Consider the following 25,681-nt stretch of genomic DNA (forward strand, 5'->3'; position numbering starts at 1 on the left):
AGGGTCTAGACCCGAAACATCAGCTTTCCTGCTCCTCTGATGCTGCTTGGCCTGCTGTGTTCATCCAGCTCTACACCTTTTTGTTTCAGATTCTCCAGCATCGGCAGTTCCTATTATCTCAGAAGCCAATTCAGTAGTAGCTTTCAAAAAGCATATCTGATATATGCGGAGAAACAAAATTATTGCAGGACTATCTGGGAAGAAAGGCAAGTGGGATGAATAGGATAGATCTTGGCGAGCTGGTGAAGGTATGATGGATCAAAGCTGTAAACCTATTATGCTGAGATGACATCCCTTCAAGATGAAACATTATAATATTTCAATCATCACAAAGCTTGTTAGAGAAGAAAACGAGTGTTAGACATTACTTTAAAATCATCACTTGCAGGTTGATCAATAAATTAATAAGTCAGCATTGAGGTATGCAGTTTAAAACCACTAGCTTCCCGTTCCCACTTGCCACCCCAAGTGGCCCTACTGCTGACACACATTTCAAAGAGTCAATATTTGAGGTATGGAGCTTAAAACCTCTAGCTCCCCCTCACTGCAAATGGTCTGACTGCCAATATGCATTGATCAACATGTATCTCTACCTTACCAGTCTCTGGGTTAATTGGCTTCTAGTCAAGAAACAATTAGCTTCAGCAAACAGGACACTGAATTAGCTTTGTAGACCTAATACTACCTGGATTAACAGTCAGTGGCACTCAACTAATGTCAGTGCTCACTATAAAGATCAAAGTACAACAAAATCTGAAGAGTTGCTTGTTCTCTGAACTTTGTCATAAGAATTACAATTTCCAGAGATCCCTCACGTTAACACTGGATTTTCTCTAGAGTTAGACACTTCAAAAGGTTACGAAAAAAAACTCAACTCTTGAAAATAATTACTAATAATATTGCAACAGCCAAATTGCTCTTCTCCTGACTGAGCAGCACAAGAACACGAAAGAATTAAAGGCTGTCAACTTCGTCAAAGATTCCAGGAATTAGGATTACTCTCCTGGACACTGCTACAGGCAGTTAGGAGAAAAATCACAATGGCATTAAAAATAAAACAAAAAAAAATGTGTAACATAATTAAAGGAATATTTAATGTTTGGCAAAAAGCTGTTGGCTGGTGAGTTGGGTGACAAAACTACGAATGGATGACAGTGCTCTGCTGTTCCGAGTGCTTTAATTGATTCAGTAATCCAGACACTGAAATAAACACTTATGCTCAGCCAATTTAAACTTCCTGTAACTAAAGAGGGAAGGCAGATTTCTGTGAGAATTTTGTAAGTCCATGAGATAAACACTCTGGCAGTGTGGACAGGCCTGCAGAGCAGCAGTTCTTTCCCAAGGGGAATGAATGAGGTATCTTTTTTCAAGACACCATTGTGCAAAGACTTTATTCTATGATATCCACCACCAGGAAAACACCCATGTGACTAGTGAAACATTAACAAGCAAAGCCTGATAAGGGGAATGCTTATGTCAATAAAAGTGAGGTGGGGAGGGGTAAGGAGAGAAGTGGGGGGACTAAATCAAAATGGAGTTGGAGGGGGAAATAAAGCACTCTCTCCCCTGCAGTGCCCACCTCTCCCTAAAAGGCATTGACACTATTGGTGGACCCTATGTGCTACTTCTCCAATGACACCCAGCCAAATGAGGCATTGTATGGAGACCTGGAAAGACCATTGTGTGGCTCATTGGTAAGTACACCATCTAACGTGACATTGAGCAAGACAAATCATTACAACTGTGCAAAAGGCACAGCTCAGCTGGTATTAGTCTCACCTCTGAGTTGAGATTCAAGAGTGGCTTGAAATTAATGAGGGAGTGGGGGATTCATAGGCTTACAAAGCAAAAAGATATAGCAGCATTATAGGGCAACTATTTTAATTATGATACCCAAGTGGGACAAGAAAGGATGAAGAGTACAAGCATAAAAACAGAGTTAAAGGGGAAATAAAAGTGAAAAAACAAAGTTAATGCCTCTTCGCTTAAATGTGTGAAATATTCGGAACAAATACAAATTAATTAACAGCACAAATAAAGGTAAATAGCTATCATCTTCTTGCCGTTTTGATTTCAAGGAGATCAAGTTTGAGAACTAAATATTGAGGGGTTTGTGACTTTTTGAAAGGAAAGGCAGGAACAGAAAGGCAGTGAGGTGGCTTTATTAGTAGCTGGAATAAATATGATAGCAAGAAATTATTTAGCATTGATTGGTGTAGTGAAATAACAAGATGAAAATGAAACCGTTGGGAGAAGACCATGGTCACCCAACAGTAGCTGATCTGTGGAAAACAGAGAATAAATAAGTTAACAAGAGCATGTGAAAAAGATAGTACAATAAACATAGGTGATTTTAAATCTTCATGAAGATTTGGAAAATCAAATTGATAAAAGTAGCCACAGGCAAGAAGTCACAAAATGTTCTCCTTGAACAAAATCAGAGGATGCTGGAGAAACTCAGCAAGTCTTTACAGTATTTGTGGAGAGAGAACTCAAGTTAGCTGTTCTGAAGAAGAATCATACTGGGTGCAAATCATTAACTTTTTTGTTCTTTGTCTCTCTCTTTCTTCTCACAGTTGCTGCCAGGCCTGCTGAGCTTTTCCAGCATTCTGTGCTTGTTTCAGATTTCCAGCATCTGCAGTATTTTGCTCTTATTCTACAACAATATATTGTACATACACCCAGGGATCGGGCTACTCTGGATCTGGTAATATGTAATTGAGGCAGGTTTAATAAGTGATCGTGGTGTAAAAGATCCCCTAGGAAACAGTAACCATAACATGGTAGAATTGAACATTCAGTTTAAGAAGGAGAAACTTGGGATCAGAAATAACTGCACTGAACTTCAAGGAGTGCAATTACACCAGGGCGAAGGTATCAGCTAGAGTAGACTGGGAAAAGAATTTTGACAGTTTAGAAACAATGATTTACGTTTAAGAAAATAGTTGATGACTCAGCAAATATTTATCCCAGTGAGAAGAAAGATTTGCAGAAGGGAATAAAATTGGCCACAGTTAAAACAAAGAAGTCAACGATAGCATAGTTTTTTTTTGTTTCAGTTTGTGGCAAACTGTGGCAAAGATCAATGGTAACCCAGAGGATTGAGAAACTTTTAAAAGCCAGAAGATGAAAAGAATAGTAAAAGAGGGAGAAAATAAACGGAGGGCAAAGTAGTTTTAGGATCAAAACAGGCAAGAGCTTCTTTAAATATATGAAAAGGAGGGCAAAAGTCAAAGTGAACATAGGTCCTTTAGAGAATAAGGCTGCAGAAATAATAATGGGGAACCAGGATTGGCAGGAGTCAAATAGATGCTTTGCATCAATCTTCACTGTAAAAGGGCACCAAATATGTTAAATAATACAAACAATAACTATTTTTAGAGACAGGATACTAAAGGAAATTAATGGGGTTAAGGCTGATAAGTCCCTTGGACCTGATGGGTTTCATCCTAGGATTTTAAAGGTCGTTGCTACAGGAATAGTGGATGCACTAGTTATAATTCTGAAGTGTTTAGATTATGGAGAAGATCCAGAGGATTGGAAAACTGCCCAAATTCAATAAAAGGGAAGGACACTAAAACAAGTAACTGTATATCATTTAGCTTAACTTCTGTCACTGGGAAAATATTTGAATCCATTCTAAAAGGATGTGATAGAGCATTTAGAAATATTTAACATATTCAAGAAGAGTCAACATGGCTTCATGATGGCAGGCTGACACACAATTGCCAGAACTGAGGGACTGCTGCATTGTCAGGAGGTGCGACCCTGAGCCCAAACCACTTCTGCCTTCTTAGGCGGATGCAGAAGATCCAAATGTTACTATTTCAAACAACAAGAGCATTCTCTCATGTCAAAGATTATATTAAAATAATTAACATAAAAAAAAGATTGTCCAGCCATTACATCACTGCTGTTTGTGGGAGATTGTTGCTCACAAATTGGCTACCAAGTTTTCCATATGACCACAATGATATACTTTTTAAGGTATCAGCTATTAAGGCGCTCTACTACATGCAGGGATTGTGAAAAGGTAAGGATAAATAGCAGCTAGAAAATTGTGAAAGTATCTTTTTGAAAATAGTGGCTGTAGGACCTTATGCATACAGACAGCACCTTGTCCATGAATATCACCTCTGACAGCGCTATGTATTGCACTCGAGTGAGAGTCTAGATTACCTGCTCAAGTCTCTGGTGGTGACTTGCTCCCACAGCCTTGGCATTCACAGGGAATGGCACTCGCAACTGAGTCACAGCTGACAGTGTCATCCTATTACCATTGAAGGAACAGTCTAGTTAAAAGTTCTGGTTTTAATGAATACAAAAATAAGCAATTGGTTCTCCACAGCACACAGCAAGATGAGCCCCCAGGCAAACACTAAGACAACTCGGTTTGTGGAGATAGCTCTTTGTAGACAGGATAGAAACAGGCAAAGCAAAAAGGCCCTTAAAATAAGTAACAGAGTCTCTTATACAGATAACACAGAGACTAATTGTTCCCCAGCAGTTAATTATGTCTTTAGTTGGCTCAGTGCTTGATTAGTCTTGTTACAGAGCAATGAGAATAAAATTCCGTTATCAGAAGAACACAGATTGTAAGAGGTTATATAAATTCTTACTTTCAAAACTAGAATGAAAACTATATTGTACAGTAGTTATTAATCTCACAGGAGCTCAGGAAAATTGTTAAATTTATGCAACGAAGAATAGTTGAGGGAAATATCTAATTTTCCATCTATGCTAAAACCCATGATCTTATAAAAACATACATGAAAAATTCTGAGGGGCTAACAGTGTAGATGCTAAGAGGATGTTTCCCTTGTTAATGAATTATGGACCTGGGATACAGTTTAAAATAAAAAGTTCTCCATTTGAGGAGGTTAGGAGAAACTTATTCTTAGAGGGCTGTTACTGTTTGGAGGCCTCTTTGCCAAACAGTAGTTGAGGAAAGTCATTGAATCTATTCAAGGCTGGGTTAGACTGATTTTTGATCTACAGGGAGTCAAGGACTATGAAGGAGGAAGCAAGAAGTGGGATTTACAGCCTCAATCGGATCAGCCATGATTTTATCACATCGGACCTAAGCATACTCCTGTTTCTCATGTTCTTATATAGAAGAAAGCAGTAAGTGCAAAGTCACTTCACAGCAACTCAGTGTCACATACAGCCACACAAGGTGATAATACAACAGTCATGAAAATGTTCAGTTAAGAGGTAAGGTTTGACAATCATCTTGAGGTGACCAACGAACCAACCGACACATGGTGTGGTGGGGGGGGGGTAAGAAAGAGGTTATGGGAGAGAACTCGAGCTGATGTCACAGCAGCCAATGTCAGCACAAAGAAAATTTGAATTAGGATGAGCTCAGAATTGAACGATCACAGAAATCTAGGGACAGTTGTCAGATTGGAAGAGGTTAGCGACAGGGATGAGCAATTCGAATAGGATATGTGGAACATGTGAGAAGACACAGCTGGAAGGAGGCTCGCATGAAGTTTAAAATCTGGCAGAGCCCTATCGGACCAAAATGATCTGTTTCAGTAAGTACCACACGATGTCATACGTTAAAGATAAAGCAACATGAATTCTAACAGTTTATTATACAACAATCCATCCAGCTAACCTTCAAACTACCGTGAAGGAACCTATACTGTGGGATTATACATTGTACACTGTTTCAGCCTTTCTTCTCATTGTTTTCATGCTCAAAGTCACAAGCCAATATTCATACACTGGATAGACTCTGCCAAGTAATAGAGAGAAAATTCACCCAGCTGGCCTCCCACATTGCTTTGTTCCAGAATTCTTCTGGCACCAGATCAGTTTGAAGTTGGTCAGCCAGCTCCCATCATTTACACTACTTAATCAACCTCCCTTGTTCCAGTGCCAGGCTTATAATTCCTTGTAAATAAAACAAAACTGGGTCTCCATCCTATTACTGGGGAAAGGGAGCCAGATTAAGCACTGTGAATATTAAAAACTTGCCTCACAGGGTAAAATGTTAATTTCACTCACAACAGAAATGCAACACGACATGTTAAAACTCCAGCTTCAAATTAAAAATCACGAAGTAAGGAAGCCCTGCGTGAATTGCAATAATTATATCCTTTAATAAAGCTACTGCACTGCATAATTACTGTAATATATCTGCACAATTAAAGATGTATGAAGGCGATTGGCTCTGTTGGGAGGTGCATGGATCAGAGCGGTTCTCCAAAATGGAGTTGTGCTGTTAGTGGAAGGGAGCAAAAGTTGCTGGTGGCAAGATTAAGAGCAAGTTCGAGACGGAGAGAGGACGAGGGCAACAGATGTACGGGAGGACCACTGCCTGCAAACTCTCCTCCAAACCCCACACATTCCTGACTTGGAACTATGCCACCATTCCTTCACTGTCACTGCGTCAAATTCCTGGAACATTTTTCCCTTACAACTTTGTGGGTTTCCCTACACTGTATGGGCAGCAGCAGTTGATAGCTCATCACCATCTTAGAGGGCAATTAGGGATGGGCAAAGGCTAGCCTGATCAACGACAGTCATATCCTGTGAAAGAATAAAAAGAGAAACTTCCATTCATAAAATCAGAGACTTCCACTCATGCCTTGCTCACCTTCGGGACATCCCAAAAGTGATTTACAGCAAATGAAAACACAAAAACAGAAAAAACATGCACTTAACTATTCTATTCCCATTTTCTAGCATTTGGCCTATAGTCTTGTGTCCTGTCATCTCTGTCCTAATGACCTTTCCACACATTGACCATCTCCAATAAGCAATGATTTAACCACCAGTCCTTGATATTTAATGGTGTTACCATCACTGAATCCCCACTATCAACATCCTGGGGATTACCATTGACCAGAAACTCAACTGAACTCACCATATAAACAGTAGCTGCAGGGTAGGTCAAAGGAACAGTGCAGTGAGTAACTCACTACCTGACTCCTCAAAGCATGTTCACCATCTACAAGGCAGAGGTCAAGAGTGTGATGGAATACTCCTCACTTGCCTGGATGAGTGCAGCCCCAACAACAAAGAAGCAGCTTGACACTATCTAGGACAAAGTGGCTTATTTGATTGGCACCACATCCACAAGCATCCACTCCCTCCCCCACCAATGCTTAGTACACACTGCTGCTACTGTCTACAAGATGCACTGCAGAAATTCACCAAAGATGCTCAGAGAGCACCTGCCAAACGCATGACCACTTCCATCTGGAAGGACAAGGGCAGCAGATATATGGGAAAACCTCCCCCTACAAGTTCCTCTCCAAGCCACTCACCACTCAGGTTTGGTAATATACCATCATTCCTTCACTGTTACTGGGTCAAAGTTCTGGAATTGCCTCCCCAGGAAGGTGCATGTAGACTGCAGCGGTTCAAGAAGGCAGCTCACTACCACCTTCTCAAGGGCAACTAGGGACAGCTATTGATGCCCATGTCTCATAAAAGTGAATAAATATATTTTTAAAACCCAACATGCTTAGCCTGTGACTCCTATTCTGGACTCCTTAGTCATTGGGAACATCATTTCTGCATTTACCTTGTCTAGTCCTGTTAGAATTTTAATGATATCATGACATATTCCAATTCTTCTAAAAAGTTAGTGGCACATAATCCTAATCAATCCAATCTCTCCTCACTCACTGGTCTTGCTATCCCAAGAATCAGTCTAGTAAACCTTTGTTGCACTCTCTCCATAGCCAGAATATCATTCGTTAAACAAGGGAGAACAAAATTGCACACAATACTCCAGATGTGGTCTCACCAAGACCCTACAAATTGCAGCAAGGCATCCTTATTCCCATACTCAAATCCTTTCATTTTAGAAGCAACTATCACTGTTGTAAAGTGTATGTGTATGCATGCACACGAGAAGGGGCAGGAATTTGTACACAGCAAGTTACCACAAATACCATTGCTATAAAACAGCTAACACAAATGTCAGTTGGGAGATTAACATTTGCCAGGAACAAGGAGAACCCTCCTGGCCTTGATGTAGAATCATAGAAACCCACAGTGCAGATGGAGGCCATTCAGCCCATCGAGTCTGAACCAGCCCTCTAAACAGCATCCCATCCTATCCCCATAACCACACATTTATCATAGTTAATCCACCTAGCTTGCACACTAAAGGGCAATTTAGCATAGCCAAACCACCTAACTTGTATATCTACACCCAGAGGAAAACAAGCAAACTCCACGCAGTCAGCAAAGACTGGATTCGAACCCAGGTCCATGAAAGTATTTATGTTCACCCAAGGACAGATGGAACCTGGATGTCATACCATCTTCAGAGGTGAAAGACACCACCTCAGACAATGCAGCCCTCCCTCAGTATTGCAACAAAGTGCCAGCTTCCACGAGATGCTCAGGTCTCAGGAACTTGAACCTAAAACTTTCTGATTCAGAGGCAAAAGTATAAGTCAATTAGACAACAAACCATCTTTATTTCCCAAGAAAAGATTTTATGGTTTTGTTGCTGACACACCCCTCACTACCACTGCCTCACAATTACTTTTTCTGCAGTGCGACTGGTTAGCAAATTAAAATGGTCAATTACAATTTTGCATATTACATTGAATTGTAGCCTTAAACATGACCATTTTCTTCCTCGTCAATAATTGGACAACAAATAAAAGAAATTTAGTTGTATCTTACGGTGTTCAAAAGTCCCTCAAGGATTTCAAAGATAAATAAAGATTTATCTAGAATGTGTCACTTTCTACTAAACGTAAATGGTGGCAGAAAGTCCATATAGGAGAGAAACAATGTGACAATCTTTGTAGCATTCACACCACCTACACACAATGAAAATGTTGTAATAGGTGTAGCCTTAGGATTTGTGTTTCTGTTATGACTCAGGGCTAGTGAGATTTAATCTCTCAATTTCTACATATTCCTCCTCCTCCCAGCAGTTCTTTAGAAAGAATCCACAGCTGAATCAACCATTGATTCAAAAGAATAGCTGAGACACACACACACACATACACTCTCACTCACACAGAGCAGGAAAGCCCTAAATACAAGGCCATTCCAAGTGCTCAGGTGAGGTAGGGTTGCATACAGTATTCCAGGAATCTCACTGCATGACTTCCAATCACCACTATGCTCTTGCCTTTGGTTGGTGGACAAATACGTCCTTACAGGGAACCTGCTCCCCATGCCAACTAAAAAGCAAACAGACCTGACTATTGACTTTTGACTTGACAACCAGCCAACCTCCTAACTCATTCTACAATTTTGAGCACCAATCAACACAAGTATTCAAATGCAAGAAGGAACATTGCTCCCCCCCTCCCCGTAATGCTCCTAGGTTTCTCACAGCAGTGCCTGGAAATTAAATCGACAAGAGTAGTATAGAGCAGGAAATTCCAAGTTTAGCAAGGCTGGTTCTGGTGGTATGGACCCTAATCATTATCCGGGAATAATTCCTAGAAGTGCCTGTTGATCACTCCTCTCTGGGTCAGAATGTTTGCGACCTGCACAGTCCAGTGGTCGTTTGAGATAATGGAAAGGCTTGGAGTTAGTACTTGAAGTTGGAAGGCAAGGAAACTAGCATGAAAAGAAACAATTGTCTCCCTTCAACACCAGCTCTTACCCAAAAATAGGCTACTTCAGGGCTGCTGTTGCTAACATAATATCAGGTTATTTACCAGAAATAGGGTGCAACCTGTTGTTAAAAATTGTCTTTCCACATAGAAGCAATTAGCTGTTGCTTAGCTGTGCCCTGTTGATCAGACTAGCTTGTCTCTTTTGCTGTTATTATTTCCCAAGTTTTCACCTCATATTGCTGGCAAAATTCCAACAGCCTCATCACTACTCGCTGAGGTTCATTCGATGCACAACTCTGGGATTTTTAAATTTAGAGATACAATGTTTTGACCCACCCAAATCTCTCCCTTCTCTTTGCATAATAACCACTGTCTCCGAATTCATGCCCAAAACTGAGCAACTCTTCACCTAATCTACTAAATGTCTAAAAATCCAATTATCATAGCATTCATCCATCATAATCCTCATTGATATCAATCACATGACCTGACTTTGGCATTAGCTACAGGTCATTTACATTATTGCTAATAGGATCTTGGATGTCTCATTTCTCTTCATTACAACATCCTGGGGATTACCAATGACCAGAAATTTAAGTGGACTTACCATATAAATACAGTGGCTACAGGGTAGATCAGAGACTAGGAATCCTGCAACGAGTAACTCACCTCCTGACTGCCCAAAGACTGTCGACTATCTACAATGCATAAATCAGGACAGAATGCTCCCCACTTGCCTGGATTGGCCAAATCGAATCTGGTCCACCAATAGATCATAGCTTATATGTTTCTCAACACTATTCTCCTGTCTTTTCCATGTAACCCTTGATCCTCTCACTAATCAAGAACCTATCTTGGTTTAAAATAAACTCAGGGAATGTATTGTGGGTCAACCTACAGAGCACGGACTTCAGCGGTTCAAGAAGCAGCTTGCCACCACCTTCTCAAGGGCACCTAGGGATTGGCAATAAATACTGGCCCAGCCAGCAATGCCCATGGGTGAATAAAAGAATTAGAACAATAACTACACTTTTAAAATTCACTCAATAGCTATGAAGCACTTGGGACATCCTGGGAATGGCACGAAGGATATTCCTGATGATTAGAGAATATAGGATCAGGGTCATGGTTTAAGGATGCAGTCTCAGCCGTTTAGGACTGAGATGAGGAGAAATTTCTTCACCCAGAGAGTGTTGAGTCTGTGGAATTCCCAGCCGCAGAAAATGGTTGAGGGCAAAACCTTGAATATTTTCAAGGAGAAATTTGATATAGTTCTTAGGGCTAAAGGAATCAAAGGTTATAGGAAGAAAGCAGGAACAGGGGGCCGAGTTGGATGATTTGCTGTGAACATGTTGAATAGTGGAGCAGGCTCAAAAGGCTGAATGGCCTACTCATGTTCCTTTTTTTTAATGTTTCTATGTCATAGATGTACCGAAAGTTATTTATTTATTTTCTCCTTCCAGTTTTGTTGTTTTCTCCCCCAATAAGGTAAATCAAATTCTTATTGTAATTCACATTACAGCCCAATTCTCTGTCCTTTATCGGTGTTAAATAATCAACGCCATTCATGCAAAGTAGGTCTGACAATAGATCCAGGCCCAAAGTGTTCAGAAATATTGATTGGCCTGTGTGACAGTGTCAACTTCAGAATTTTAATAACTGTTCATAGATTGAAAGAAGCAGCAATGACTCTGTCTGGAATCAACTATTGAGGGACAGGGAAAAAATTTATACAGGAAACCAAAGCAACTAGCCATGCCTGGGAAAAGAAGAAGTTGAAGCTACACAAACAAATCTGTTTTAACAATTGTTTCATAAATGGCTGCCTTATGCCACAAAGACAACTGATTGCCCTGCAGAAGAATAAAGGAGTTAATCACAGGAAACCTGTGTCCTCAAAAAGACAGTCAATGCCAAAAATGTAAAAAGGAACAGGGAAGCTACTTCTGATAAGTCAGCAAGCTGCAAGCTTGCAACATTTTGGATGAAAGAATCTAAAAAGATCATCAATAATGTCACACCTCAAACTTGAAAGATAGAAATTCATTTAAGAATTCAACTCCAGGATGCCTCCGGAGCAGAACTTCAGAGAACAACACTGCGCAAGGATCGATTCCTGGACACATCCAAAAGACAGATGCTGTAGGTTGGAATCATAGCTAAATTCAGCCATTAAATCAGGTATTAGCCAACTTCAGTTGTGAAGGTAAACCAGTTTACTTGAGAAGTCTCATTTTGGTTGCTACATGCAATAAAATTTAAATAATTGTTTCAGTATTTGTTTGTCTGTCAGATTTCTTAATAACTTGTGGTAATTTACCCACACCACCCATTATTTATTTCCAGCTCCTAATGCGTTAGGCTATGCTACAGACTGTTCTAGAGGGAAAGGGGATTTTGCAGGGAGCTCACCACATCAGCCAATCATTACCCAAACACAACTCATGAAACACCTTGATCTAACTAACTGAGTTGGAAGGGCCCCAAGATAACCAAGATTTTTCCCTGTCTGATTTAACTTCATTCAGCTGGAGTAATTGCCACTGAGCTAATCAGCCCCACTACGCAACCCTCCAATTTGTACATGACTTTTTGTTAATTACTGTCCACACAAATTCTGAATTGCAATTATAGCAGCATGTGGTAGGCCCTCACTCTAATGCTTTAACTGCTCGAGAACAGAGGCAGCATCTTGCACTAGAAATAAATCTGCGGCAATTTTTTCTTCCCCCTCGAACAAGATTGAAAGCAAAAAAAATCTTACATTTCCAAATCAGCTTTCATGATGAGAGAGTGCCCCAAAGTGCTTTCCAGTCAGTGAAGTATTTTGAAATCCATCCACTGCTACATGTAGGAAATTGGCAGCTCATTTGGGCAGGGAATAATTTCACCAATAACATTGCAATGACAACCAGATCAGTCTGTTAACAATACTAGTCAAGATTTCGATATTCATTACACCAAGTCATCGTGTTGAGCAAATGTGCACAGGTTTGAGTAGCTGTTTGAGATAAGAACAAAGAGGGACCCCCTTGTGGCACAGTGTTAGTATCCCTGCACCTGGACTGAGAGGCCGAGGTTCAAGTTACACCTGCTCCAGCGGTATGTAATAGCATAGGTTGATTATCAAAATAGGTTAAGTAAAAAGAAAAAGAGGAGGCTGAATGGCCTAATCCTCTCGAGTCTGTGCAGCCTTTCTATAAAATCATGGTTGGTCAGTCCCAGGCCTCAACTCCCTTTTCATTAAAAGGAAATACCAGTTCCTCAATTCTGATATTTCAAAAATCTAACAACCTCCTTCAAACCCTCTGGGGTAGAGAATTCCAGACATTCACGGACTTCTGGAAGCAGAAATTCTGCTACATCTCAACTGGAGAATAAACGTCCCCTTATTCTGCAACCACATCCCCTAGTTGAAACATCTCAACATCTACCTCTGTCAGCCTCACAATCCTGTATGTTTCAATAAGATCGATAACTCTTTCTTCTAAATGCTAATGAATACAGAACAACCTGTTTAGCTATTCTAAATGTTGACCACTTTATCTGGAATCAGTCTAGTGAATCTCCTGAACCGCCTCCAAAGCCACTACATCCTTTTTAAAAATAGAGATCAAAATCGCACACAGTACTCCAACATGTGGTCTCACAACACCATTTCAATTTTTAAATTCCAATCCCCTAGAAGAATTCTATTTGCCTTCTACTTGCTGCACCTGCATTATTACATTTTACCATGCCTAAGTGCTACGATACCACATACACATTGTACCTTCAACTGTTTTGTGACATCTTCATATTTCAGTTTTTTTCATTATTCACTCACCCTAATAACATTCACGGGGTGTGGGCATCGCCAGCTAGAACAGCATTTACTACCCATCCCTAATTGCCCAGAGAGCAGTTAAGAGTCACATTACTGGGGTCTGGACTCTCACTCACATGTAAAGTAGGCTCAAGTAATGATGGGAGATTTCCTTACCTGAAGTTGGGTTTTTATGATCGTGTAACCACTGTGCATTGTCACCATTTTTAATCCAGGTTTTCTTTTCTTAATTCAAATTCCACCAGAGATGAGGGATTTGAACTCCAGAGCATTAGACTGGGGTTCTGGATTGCAGTGCCTGTACCATTATATCATTACTTCTCCTTCAATGGTTTCACTCAGACAACAAGACATATGGCTAATTCTGCTCCTTCAGCCTATCGAGTCTACTCCAGCATTTAGCATCAGACACAGATGTAATTAATTATTTGAAAATGTTAAGTGCACAAATTAGGCAACCATTTCAGACATCAACACAGATGACCAGTTCATTTGACCTTTGTGACAATGGTTGAAGGTTGAAACTTCTTCAGAATTAATCACTACTTTTAGGAAAGGCCACTGGCATCTTTACATCTTATTAGCAATGCAACAGTACCTTCAGAAGCATGCTAGCGTACCAGCCTAGATTACAGACAACTCAATACAATCAAGCAATTAGAGGAGTATGGAACCCACATTGTTCAACACAGAGACAACAAGGTGCAGAGCTGGATGAACACAGCAGGCCAAGCAGCATCATAGGAGCAGAGAGGCCGACGTTTCGGGTCTAGACCTAGAGGCAGGAGTGTCACACACAGTGATAGCTGAGATTCAAGAATGGGTAAGAAAAATTAGCTAGCCTTATTACTTGTATTTCTTTCTGCTGAGTCGGTAAGTCATAGGTTCAAGTTTCATTCTAGAGACTTCAACTTGTAAAGCCAGGTGGCACTTTAATGCTATATAGAGGGATTACACTAACAGAGATGCTACTTTTCACGTTATACACTGAATCAGCAAATAAGACCAGGGAGTTCTCCAGTGTTTTTTTTTATATTCGTTTTTGTTATGTGAGCATCACTGGCTGGACCAGCATTTATTGACTGTCCCTAGTTGCCCTCGAGACGCTGGTAGTGAGCTGCCACTACCTGCTGTGGGTTGACCCACAATGCCATTAGGGAGGGAATTCCAAGATTTTGACCCAGTGACAGTGAAGGAACAGCATCATTCTTCTAAGTCAGGATGGTGAGTGGCTTGGAGGGAACCTTGAAGGTGGTGGTGTTCCCATATATCTGCTGCCCTCGTCCTTTGAGATAGAAGTGGTCATGGGTTTGGAAGGTGCTGTCTGAGCATCTTTGAATCTCTGCATCTTGTAGATAGAACATACTGCTGCCCTTGAGCATCAGTGGTGGAGGGCATGGATGCTTGTGGATGTAGTGCCAATCAAGCGGGCTGCTTTGTCCTGGATGGTGTCAAGCTTCTTGGGTCTTGTTGGGGCTGCATTCATCCAGGAAAGTGGGGAGTATTCCATTACACTCCTGACTTGTGCTGTGTAGATGATGGACAGGCTTTGGGGAGTCAGGTGGTGAGTTACTCACTGCAATATTCCGAGCTTCTGATCTGCTCCAGTAGCCACTGTGTTTATGTGGTGAGTCCAGCTGAGTTTCTGGTCAATAGTAACCCCTAGGATGTTGATAGTGGGGGTTTAGTAATGGTAACACCGTTGAAAGTCAAGGGGTGGTGGTTAGATGGTCTCTTATTCGTGATGGTCATAGCCTGGCATTTGTGTGGAACGAATGTTACTTGCCACTTGTCAGCCCAAGATCTTTTTGCATTTGAACACGGACTGCTTCAGTATCTGAGGAGTCATTAATGGTGCTGAACATTGTGCAATCATCGGCGAACATCCCCACTTCTGACCTTATGATGGAGGGAAGGTCATTGATGAAGCAGCTGAACATGTTTGTGCCTAGGACACTACCCTGAGGAACTCCTGCAGAGGTGTCTTGGAGCTGAGATGACTGACCTCCAACAACCACAGTTACTTCCTATGTGTCAGGCATGTCTCTAATCACTGGAGAGTTTGCCCCAACAGCCATTGATTCGAGTTTTGATAGGGTCCCTTGATGCCACACTTGGTTGATGTCAAGGGCTGTTACTCTCACCTCACCTCTGGAATTCAGCTCTTTTGTCCATGTTTGAACCAAGGCTGTAATGAGGTCAGGAGCTGAGTGGCCCTGGCAGAACCCAAACTGGGCATCACTGAGCAGGTTATTGCTGAGCAGGTGCTGCTCAATAGCACTGTTGATGACACCTTTCAGGTCATCAAGAGTAGACTGATGGGTCAGGTTGGGTTTGTCCTGCTTTTCGTGTACAAGACATACTTGGGCAATTTTCCACATTGTCGGGTAGATACCAGTGTTGTAACTGTACTGGAACAGCTTGGCTAGGGGAGCGGAAAGTTCTGCAGCACCATACTGTCGCCGAAATGTTGTTAGGGCCCATTGCATTTGCAGTATCCAGTGTCTCCAACTGTTTCTTGATATCACGTGGAGTGAATTGAACTGGTTGAAGACTGGTATCTGTAATGCTGGGGATCACCGGCAGAGGCTGAGACTGATCACCCACTTGGCACCGGTATGTTGGCTCAGTGGTTAGCACTGCTGCCTCACAACGCCAGGGACCTGGGTTGGATTCCGGCCTCGGGCGACTGTCTGTGTGGAGTTTACACATTCTCCCCGCCTCTGCGTGGGTTTCCTCCAGGTGCTCCAGTTTCCTCCCACAGTCCAAAGATGTGCAGGTTAGGTGGATTGGCCATGCTAAATTGCCCGTAGTGTCCAGGGATGTTTTGGTTAGTTGGGTTAGACTTGGAGAAATGCAGGGATAGGGGAATGAGTCGAGGTGGGATGCTCTTCGGAAGGGCAGTGTAGACTTGTTGGGCCGAATAGCCTGTTTGCACACTGTCTGGGTGCAATGATTTTGGCTGAAGATCACTGCAAAAGCTTCAGCCTTATCTTTTGCACGGATGGGCTGGGCCCTTCAATCATGGAAGCTGTGGATGTTTGTGGAGCCTTCTCCTACAATGAGTTGTTTAATTGCCCACCACCATTCATAACCGGATGTGGCAGGACTGCAGAGCTTAGATCTGATCAGTTGGTTGTGGGATCACTTAGCTCTGTATGCTGTTCGACATGCAAGTAGACCTGTTTGGTGGCTTCACCAGGTTGACACCTCATTTTCAGGTATGCCTGGTGCTGCTCCTGGCATGCCCTCCTGCACTCTCCATTGAACCAGGATTGATCCCCTGGCTTGATGGTAATGGTTGAGTGGGCAATATGCCAGGCCATGAGGTTACAGATTGTGCTGGACTACAATTCTGTTGCTGTTGACTACTCACAGTGCCTCATGGATACCCAGTCTTGAGTTGCTAGATCTGTGTGAAGTCTGTCCCATTTAGCACAGTGATAGTGCCACACAACATGATGGAGGTTATTCTCAATGTGAACACGGGACTTGATCTCACAAGGACTGTGCAGTGGTCACTCTTACCAATACTGTCATGGACAGATGCAACTGCAGCTGGCAGATTGGTAAGGTTGAGGTCAGCTATGTTTTCCCTCTTGTTGATTCCCAGTCTAGCAGCTATGTCCTTTGGGTCCTGATCAGCTCGATCTGTAGTACTGCTGCCACACCACCCCTGGTGATCAACATTGAGGATAGCAAGGGCACAAAATGTACTCAGGGGGATTTCAGTGTTGTTCAACATAGAGGATAACCGATTCATCAGCAAAGGGAGGACAGTATGTGGTAATCAACAGGAGGTTTCCTTGCCCATGTTTAACCTGAAGTCATGAGGCTTCTTGGGGTCCAGAGTCAATGTTGGGGACTCCCAGAGCAACACCCTCCCGACTGTATACCACTGTGCCACCATCAACTCTGCTGTGTCTGTCCTGCCAGTGGTTCAGGCCATATCCAGGGATGGTGATGGCGATGTCTGGGACATTGTAAGGTATGATTCCCTGAGTACGACTACGTCACGCTGTTGCTTGACTAATCTGCGAGACAGCCCTCCCAATTTTGGCACTAGACCCTGCATGTTACGGAGGAGGATTTTGCAGGGTCGACAGGGCTGTCTCTTGTTGTCTTTTCCGTTATCTCGGTTGGTGCCAAGTGATCAATTTGGTTTTATTTCTTTGAGACTTTATTATGATTGGTACAATAAATGGCTTGATGGGCTATTACAGAGGGTAACTAAGAGTCAACCATCTTGCTGTGGGTCTGGAGTCACATGTAGGTCAGACCAGGTGAGGATGGCAGATTTCCATCCCTGAAGGGAATCAGTGAACTGGATGGGTTTTTCTGACAAGTGGAAATGATTTCATGGTGATCAGTAGATTCTTAAATCCAGAATTATTCATTTATTTGAATTCAAATTCCATCATTTGTCATGGTGGGATTCGAACCCAGGTCCTGAGAACATTAGCTGCATTTCTGGATTAATAGTCTAACAGTAATACCACTAGGTCATTGTCTACCCAGCATGCTGTTTAACAAACGATGTGGTCATTATCACATTGCTTTCTACAGGAGCCTGCTGCACACTAATCTGTAGCTGCCTTTCCTACATCACAACAGTGACTGCACCTCATAAAAGTGTATCGTTATTGGTGCAGGCAATCCCTGAGTTGCGAATGGATTCTGTTCTCGAGTTCCTTTGCAAGTTATTTTGTACGCAAGTTGGAACACAAAAGGAGCTGTTCATTAGTACAGGATCTTCAAAATTACACCTCTGAATGAAATTGTGTTTCACAGAATCATAGAATCCCTACAGCGTGGAAACAGGCCTTTAGGCCCAACAAGTCCACACCGACCCTCAGAGTATCCCACCTAGACCCATCCCCCTATAACCCACGTAAATCAACACATCCCTGAACACTGTGTACAATTTAGCATGGCCAATCCACCTACCCTGCGCATCTTTGGACTGTGGGAGGAAACTAGAGCACCCAGAGGAAACCTACGCAGACACGGGGAGAATGTGCAAACTCCCCATAGACAGTTGCCCAAGGGTGGTATCGAACCCAGGCTCCTGATGCTGTGAGACAGCAGTGCTAACCACTGAGCCACCATGCCACCCTCATTCATGAATCGGTGACCTCCTGTAAGGTGCTTAGCAGCATCCTGAGGCTGTCAAAAAACAATCACAAATCTCTCGATAATTCTATTGCAAAAAAAAGTGTGTTTCCTTGAAAATTGGCTGAAGTAGTTACTCTTGGAGGCAAATAGCTGATAACACACTGAAAACCAACCAACTTGGTGATGTTCCTGAGGTCTAACAGTAGCTATAATCCAAAACAAGTCATGAAACTTTGAGAGAAAGTGTGTGAAGTAATCTCAAGAATACAAAGGTGAGAAGGGCGCTTGTAGCTGCAGTGCTAGTGTCCGAACCTCTAGGCCAGAAGACCTGGCTTCACATTTCAGATGTGTCTTAATATGTCTGAACAGGTCAATTAAAAAAAAAATCTATAAAAAGTTGATATCAGCAACGTACTGGGCAACATCCGACTAAAATATTCCTTTTCTTCAGAGTTAAGGTAACAAGGGAGAATGGAGTTGAGGAACAAGGATGACCTTATTGAAGGCCAGTGCTGGCTTGAAGAGTCAATGTCTACTCTTGCCCCCAAGTCCTATGTTCCAATGTAAAATGCTCTCTCTGAAGCCCATAGCAGACTTCATCTTTTGATGATACGAATAACTGAAGCATACAAACCTTCTAACCAAGTTTCTGGGCACAGAGTCAAAACCATGGCTTTATTCTCTGCTGCAATCTGACATCCACCAGCGCCTACATGTTCACAACATGTTTCTGCCTGTTGTACAGCAACATGCCAGCAATGGATCAGTGGTAGCACAATGTCAGATGTTCATGCTGTCAAACATCATTCAAGATCTCAAGTACGTGAGCTAGACTGACATATCGATGCAGTCCTGAAGGAACACAGCACTGTTGGAAGAGACCTCATTCAGATGAGAGTCAAACCAAAGTCCTCCCAGTTTTCACAGGTGATTGCAAAATATCCCACAACACCATTTTGAAAGGGGAGGGGGGAGCGAAATGTAGGCTTGACTTCCTGCCCAATATTTATCCTTAAAACAACATTTAATAGCATTCCTGTTTATGGGATCTTACTGTGTACCCATTGGCTCCTGTTTCTCTCACACAGAACAGCAACAACTTTTCCAAAAGGCAAATAATCATCACCCTCAAGGTGCCAAATACATACAAATTCTTTGGCCGTCAAATTCCAGCAAAAGTTCTTACTTGTATCTTGAGGAGAGTAATCTCACACCAGGATATGATTCCAGAGACACACACCACACTCTATGACCACATCCAAGACATCATCCTAACATACAAGGACAGATGATTTTTTTTCAGAGTGGGCTATTCAGACTGGGAGGTGAAATATCGCAAACTAAGTCCAGACTCATTGTCACGCAACACCTAAGTGCTCTTTCCAGCATTTCTTCCTTCAAAATCTCTCAACTCGTGTGAACTTTGAGTGTTACACTGTTAGTCTCATTGTTAAAACCCTGGAAAATTTTACGCCTTGTTGAATGAAGTGTACCTGAGTGTTTCATGGTGTATTAACTTCATAATCGCTGCAAAAGATCCTTCACTGACCCTGTAAAGCTAATTTTGCACTTATAGAATATCAGTTTCTCTGTTAAATTAAACATCCACATATTTATAACATGTTTGGAAGTTTATGTTGATATCTTAGCTTCTAAGCACAATTAATTTATTTTACTATCAGCTGTGGCTCAGTTTGTAACAAATGCACATCCAAGTCACAATATTGAGTTCATTTCTCAAAGACAGTAGTAGAAAAGCCACAGTTGACAGTCCAGTGCAGTACTAAGGAAGTGCTGTACAACCAAAGATCTTTGGGACAGATAGCAAACGAAAGCCTTCAATTGCAAATATAAGAAAATTCCTCTAAGTATCAAAGGTTTGTACAGGTGTTACATCTGGGATCCTAACCATTATTTATCCCTCAACCAGAAACAGAGTATGTCGTCATTATTTCTTTGCCGTTTGTGGGATTTTGGAGTGAGTGAAAATTGGCTCGCTCTTTTCTGACATGACAGTGACCACAAAAGTTTAGTCAAAAGTTGGCAGTGAAGCATGTTGAGACATATGGCAGCCACGAAAGGTGCTATATAAATGCAAGTTTCCCTATCTGAAAATTTAAAAGTGAAAGATAAACAATTTTTAACTTCCTGGCTTGTTATCACTCCAACCAGGCTTGCTGATATCACCTCTATCAGCCAGAGATTGAAATGGATGATGGGAAAAAGAAAGTCCACATTAGTTTTGAGCGGTTCACCTCAGGATCAGCAGTTGCAACTATAGCTTCACCACTGACTGTAAAATCTAGCCCAATCAAATCTGGTAGTCCAAGGTCAGAATCACCACAGCCATCAGTTTGAGAAGCCTACTAATCAAAGAAAGCTAATATTCTAAAGTTGCATAGTTGTGTACCTCACTCTATTGTAAAGAGAAGTGGCAACATTTCCCACAATGGCACTGAGAGTAAATATAAAATGTGGCTAATAAGCCATGTCAGCAGCAAGACATCAGGTTTACTTCATGTCTGAATTAGTTGAGCTTAGTGAAGATGACTGTGGTACAACAGGCCACATGATCTCAAGCATTTGTGTAGAAAAATGGGGAAATTCAATTAAGGGATTGAGTCCCCAGGTGCCTTCGCTGATCTCTGCTGGTTCATGTTCAATTGTAATCATCTACATGTAAAACAGCTAGAAATGCCCAGCAGGTCAGCAGCAGAGTGGGCATGGCAACAGCATGAACAGATCAAGATGATAATCGTGCATCAAAAATGGTCAAAGTATGACCAGCATTTTATTTCAGGTTTCCAGCAACCACAGTATTTTGCTTTTGCAATCATTTCCACGGCTGGTCAGCACATTGATACACACTGTGCAGCACACAGCTCAGTCCAATATTCCTGTACTCCAGAGATAGTAGGAACTGCTGATACTGGAGAATCTGAGATAACAAGGTGTAGAGTTGAATGAACACAGCAGGCCAAGCAGCATCAGAGGAGCAGAGGAGTACTCTACCAACCTGTCCCCAGGCAGCAGCAACATTGATCTGATAGGATGAGGGGACTTAGTAAAATAAGTTATTTCCTTCCAAGACAACCATTCATTGGAGTTTACAGGAGAGTCCTTTGTAATCCAAGTCAGCAACAATTTATGTTTCTCAATCTACATTACTTCTCCTTCATCCTTTTTTTTGAAAACATTATTTTTTTTTAATAAGGGCATGCTATTTATGAATATTCTGTCCAATAACAATGTCACAACAGGTGTCACAAGGGACCATTAAATATCTCTTGATTCCTAATCTAGCCAAGTGAAAACTTCTGGGGGTTAGAGGGAGAATGAATTGAAAGAAAGTTGAAAACTCAGTTGTTCAAGAATGGCCGTTCTGAAAATTGCTGAAAGAAAATTTGCGGGGGAGGTCATGAGTGGACAAGTATAGAGACAAATAGAAAGAATAGAGAAGAAAATAGAGGAAAAAATCAGTCCATGCCTTCTAATAAAACAGCTCCAGCTCTAGTTTTGAAAGTGGAATATGATCAATCGATCCACACCCTTTAAAACAATCTTATCTCCAACAAAATACACTCAAATTTTTCAAACCTTACCACTGACCTACATAGGTTTAAACTTCCAGGAAACAAAATCAATCAGTCACTGAACGATTTATTTCTAAAACTGTTAACTAAGATTTTGAAGCCTTTAGAGAAACAAAGCGACGACGACAAAATTTGGAAAAAAAAACTCAGCCATCCAAGCAGAGAGCAGGAGTTTTGACTTTAAAAAAAAGACTCAAGAAACATAAACTAATTTTTAAAATCTGAATAAGTCGTTTCCCTGGGTCCAACTGAAGAGAAGCATGTAGGTTCGGTGGTTCGGGAGAGAGGAGAGTGATATTCTTCCGCCTCCTTGGCGCCTTCAACGGTGATTGTTACAAAATGTAGCAAATAGGAGAAAAAGAAAGAAGCGGAAATTGAAACTAGGGTTTGCAACACTGTAGCGAACGAGTTACAATTGCCAACAATGTAATTGATGAGTTACAATGTAACTGATAGGGAAGAGCCCCGAGAACCTTCAAGCATCGTGTCGATTCTGACTCACCTTGTCCAGGCAGTTGACTTTTTCAGTCGGGTAGACAATCTTGTTACATCTGGCGCAAGATGGATTCATTTTGGAAGCTGATTTTGTTTCCCCTGTTGTCTCTCGATTTCCAGCTGCACGCAATTCGCTCTCTACAATCTCCTTAGAATATGTTCCGTCCTTCTTTTAGAAGCTCTTCTCGTTTCTCTCTCTGTCTGATCTGACCAGGGAATAAACAGGAGGGGCCCCTGAGAGCCCGCTCGGAGAAAATCACACGTCCAACAAGGGGTTGGGTTGAGAGAGACTAGGAGGAGGAGAAGGGTTGTATGTAAGCGCGCACGTTGATGAAGGCGTGCACGTCCGAGAAGCCAGAAGGAGTAATTTGAAACCGGGACTTGTGTCCAGCATGTATGTATGTATGTAATCATTAACCTAAATGAGGGCTTTATTAATCGCTGGAAACAATCGAGAGAGAAAGAGTTTAACAACATTGTGTATGGCGCCTGTTTGAAGTACACAGCATATTTAACTGCATTAAATGTTGTTGCTATGTTTGCAAATGCAAGTGCAGACAATGACATATGCGAGGCTACAGTGAATCATTTTAAAGGAAAATCAACTTTTGGGGTGGGGAGTATGGGAGAATTGAGAAGGTCTTATTCAGGCTGTCCCTCCCCCCACCCGAGTCAGGTTGGGCAACTTCACTGATTCCTGGAAATTTACAAAGAGTGAGCTGCCTTGACCTTCAAGAATTGGCCTGGAATTTCCTGGAACTATAGATACATTTCCGAGGCAAAGCTGCTGCAGCAGCCGAGAAGAGAGCGCACAAGGGCATTACCAACACAATGTCTTCCAACGTTTTTATTAATTTATACTCAACGGTCCCTCAATTGGTGAATAATGTTGTCTCTGGCTCACTCGTGGGTCTTAAATTGAACAGATGGAGCAGGATGTCCCATGCAGTGGGACCCAGACTGCAGGATTTTCTCTGCCTCATCGTGAAGGCGTTTGGACTGAAAGCTTGATGCATCTTGATGAAAAAGTTGTCACCATTTTGAATAATGGATAACAAGACAATGGTCAGTGTCCTTGTAGCATTCTGTTTGCCTTTTCCAGAGTGAGAGTTGAGAAAAGACGACTTGGTGGGCATAAGAATATAGTCATGGAGGGAAGAAGGGTTTTTTGACTGAACTAGTGAGAGGAAGTCATACGATGATACCCAAGCAAGTATGTGCCATTGGAATTGGCAGCCCTAATCTCCCATCAGCGGAAATTTAGCAGGGCAACATTGATAAACTAACATTGATATTTGAAACTAAACCAGTTACAGCCAGTCTACAGCACAGAAACAGAGGACATGGCCCAGGTTTTATAAATCAGTTTGATACCCCAGACAAGTCACTCTCTTTGCACTCTAATTATGTGAAAGGACCTGGCTTCTGTTATGAGCCAGACCAAACCTCCTTCAAATACATCAAGAGAATAGCGCAGACCCTAACTTTTTCTTATTGAAAGGCATGTGTACGGTGCTGTGTTTCAGATGTAATTCAATTGGTTGCACTATTCGACTTTAAGCAAAGCACACTTTATTCTAACTCTACTAAACAGCAACTATTCCAATATAGTAACATCCCATAAGCACCCTCTTGGTAAAGGTATATTCTGTAAACTAGATTGTCTCAAATGCAGTGTTTCTCCAGTACAGGAGGAAAGTACATTAAGAGAAAATTCTAGCGGAGAGAGAGAACTGAAGTGTTTTGCTAAAGCAGCAAGAAATATATGGTGGCTTCAAAACCCCAACAACTGCTGAAAGCTAAACCAAAACCCTGGTTCCATAGGAGCCTGACTCCATCCATTTATGCTGCTTCTATTGTTCCAATAGAAAAAAAAATCCCAAGGCGTCATAAGCTGTTCACTTTATTGGCTTGGAACAGACTGCTCATCACCTTTGTCTCAACCTCGCTTCACAAAACAAAACTAGGACAAAATACATCTCTTTATAGCCGTAGTATCATCATACTTCAAATCATGGTGCAGAGCATTGAGCAGGGACAGTAGTAATCAGGACTAATCTTCTCATTGCTGCCATGGGTGAGTAATATAATGTGAAGCATGCAGGCTATAGACTGGGATGTTAAACCAAAGTTGCTCTCAGATGGATGTTAAAGATCCCATGACACCAACCAAAGAAGAGGAGAATGCCCCCCCACCCTTCCCCTCTAATGTCCTGAACCAATATTTGTCCCTCAAACAAAATCACTTCAAAAAATTTGAGTTCCATGATGTTATTGCACAGCAAGCTGCCTCAAATAGCACAACCATGCATTTTGTTTTTATTCACTCATGGGGTATGGGTGTCACTGACTGACCAGCGTTTTTATGAGGGTCGGTGTGGACTTGTTGGGCCGAAGGGCCTGTTTCTACACTGTAGGGATTGTATGTATGTATTGCCTGTCTCTGGTTTCTCTTGAGAAGGTGGTGGCAAGCTGCCTTCTTGAACCACTACGGTCCACGTGCTGTATGTTGACCCATATGCTCTTAGGAAGGGAATTCCAGAATTTTGACCTAGCGATGACGCTATTGAAAAATCCTTTATTGGGAATGAAGGGCACTGGGAGATCCAAGGATTTGTAAGGTGCTATCTAAACATCTTGTGTGAAAGAAGACACCTCTGACAATGCAACACCTCCTCAGTACTGTCACTGGAGTCTTAGCCTAGATATTGCATTCAAACCTCTGGAGCAGTACTCGGTCCCATCATTTTCTGACTTTGAAGTGATTGTGCTACCTGTATCCTCAGATGACAGTAAGTGGAATATTAGTTAACTGTTTAAATTTGACATGTTAGGCCTCTTGTTTAAAACACTGCATCAAACTATGTGGAAGAAGCTCATGAAGTTTTCAGTTGTGAACTTTACCACTTCAGTTTCTCAACTTAAGCTGCACTTTCCCATCAGTTTGTGTGACTCAGTTTGCTGGAATTTAATGGATTGACACATTCTCATTTGGAATTTATTGAGGATAAGGCATTTATGCTAAAAACTGGCCTAGGGAGTTTCCAAGCTTGCTTTTAATAAAAGAAATAATTAAATATAATTTAAATATAAGTAGGAAC

The 25,681-nt window shown here is 41.7% G+C and overlaps 1 protein-coding gene across 1 annotated transcript in view; it reads right to left on the minus strand.

The window, feature by feature from the left end:
* The window catches only part of lasp1 (LIM and SH3 protein 1), a 164,059-nt gene extending 141,109 nt beyond the window's left edge, over positions 1 to 22,950 (minus strand). The window contains exon 1 of the mRNA XM_048614590.1: positions 22,588 to 22,950. Coding sequence (XP_048470547.1) covers positions 22,588 to 22,656 — 69 coding nt within the window. The 5' untranslated portion in view covers positions 22,657 to 22,950. The remainder of the gene's footprint in view (positions 1 to 22,587) is intronic.
* Between the last annotated feature and the right edge of the window lie 2,731 nt (positions 22,951 to 25,681).

This window comes from Rhincodon typus, chromosome 30 (assembly GCF_021869965.1).
Source record: "Rhincodon typus isolate 14 chromosome 30, sRhiTyp1.1, whole genome shotgun sequence".
NCBI lineage: Eukaryota > Metazoa > Chordata > Chondrichthyes > Orectolobiformes > Rhincodontidae > Rhincodon > Rhincodon typus.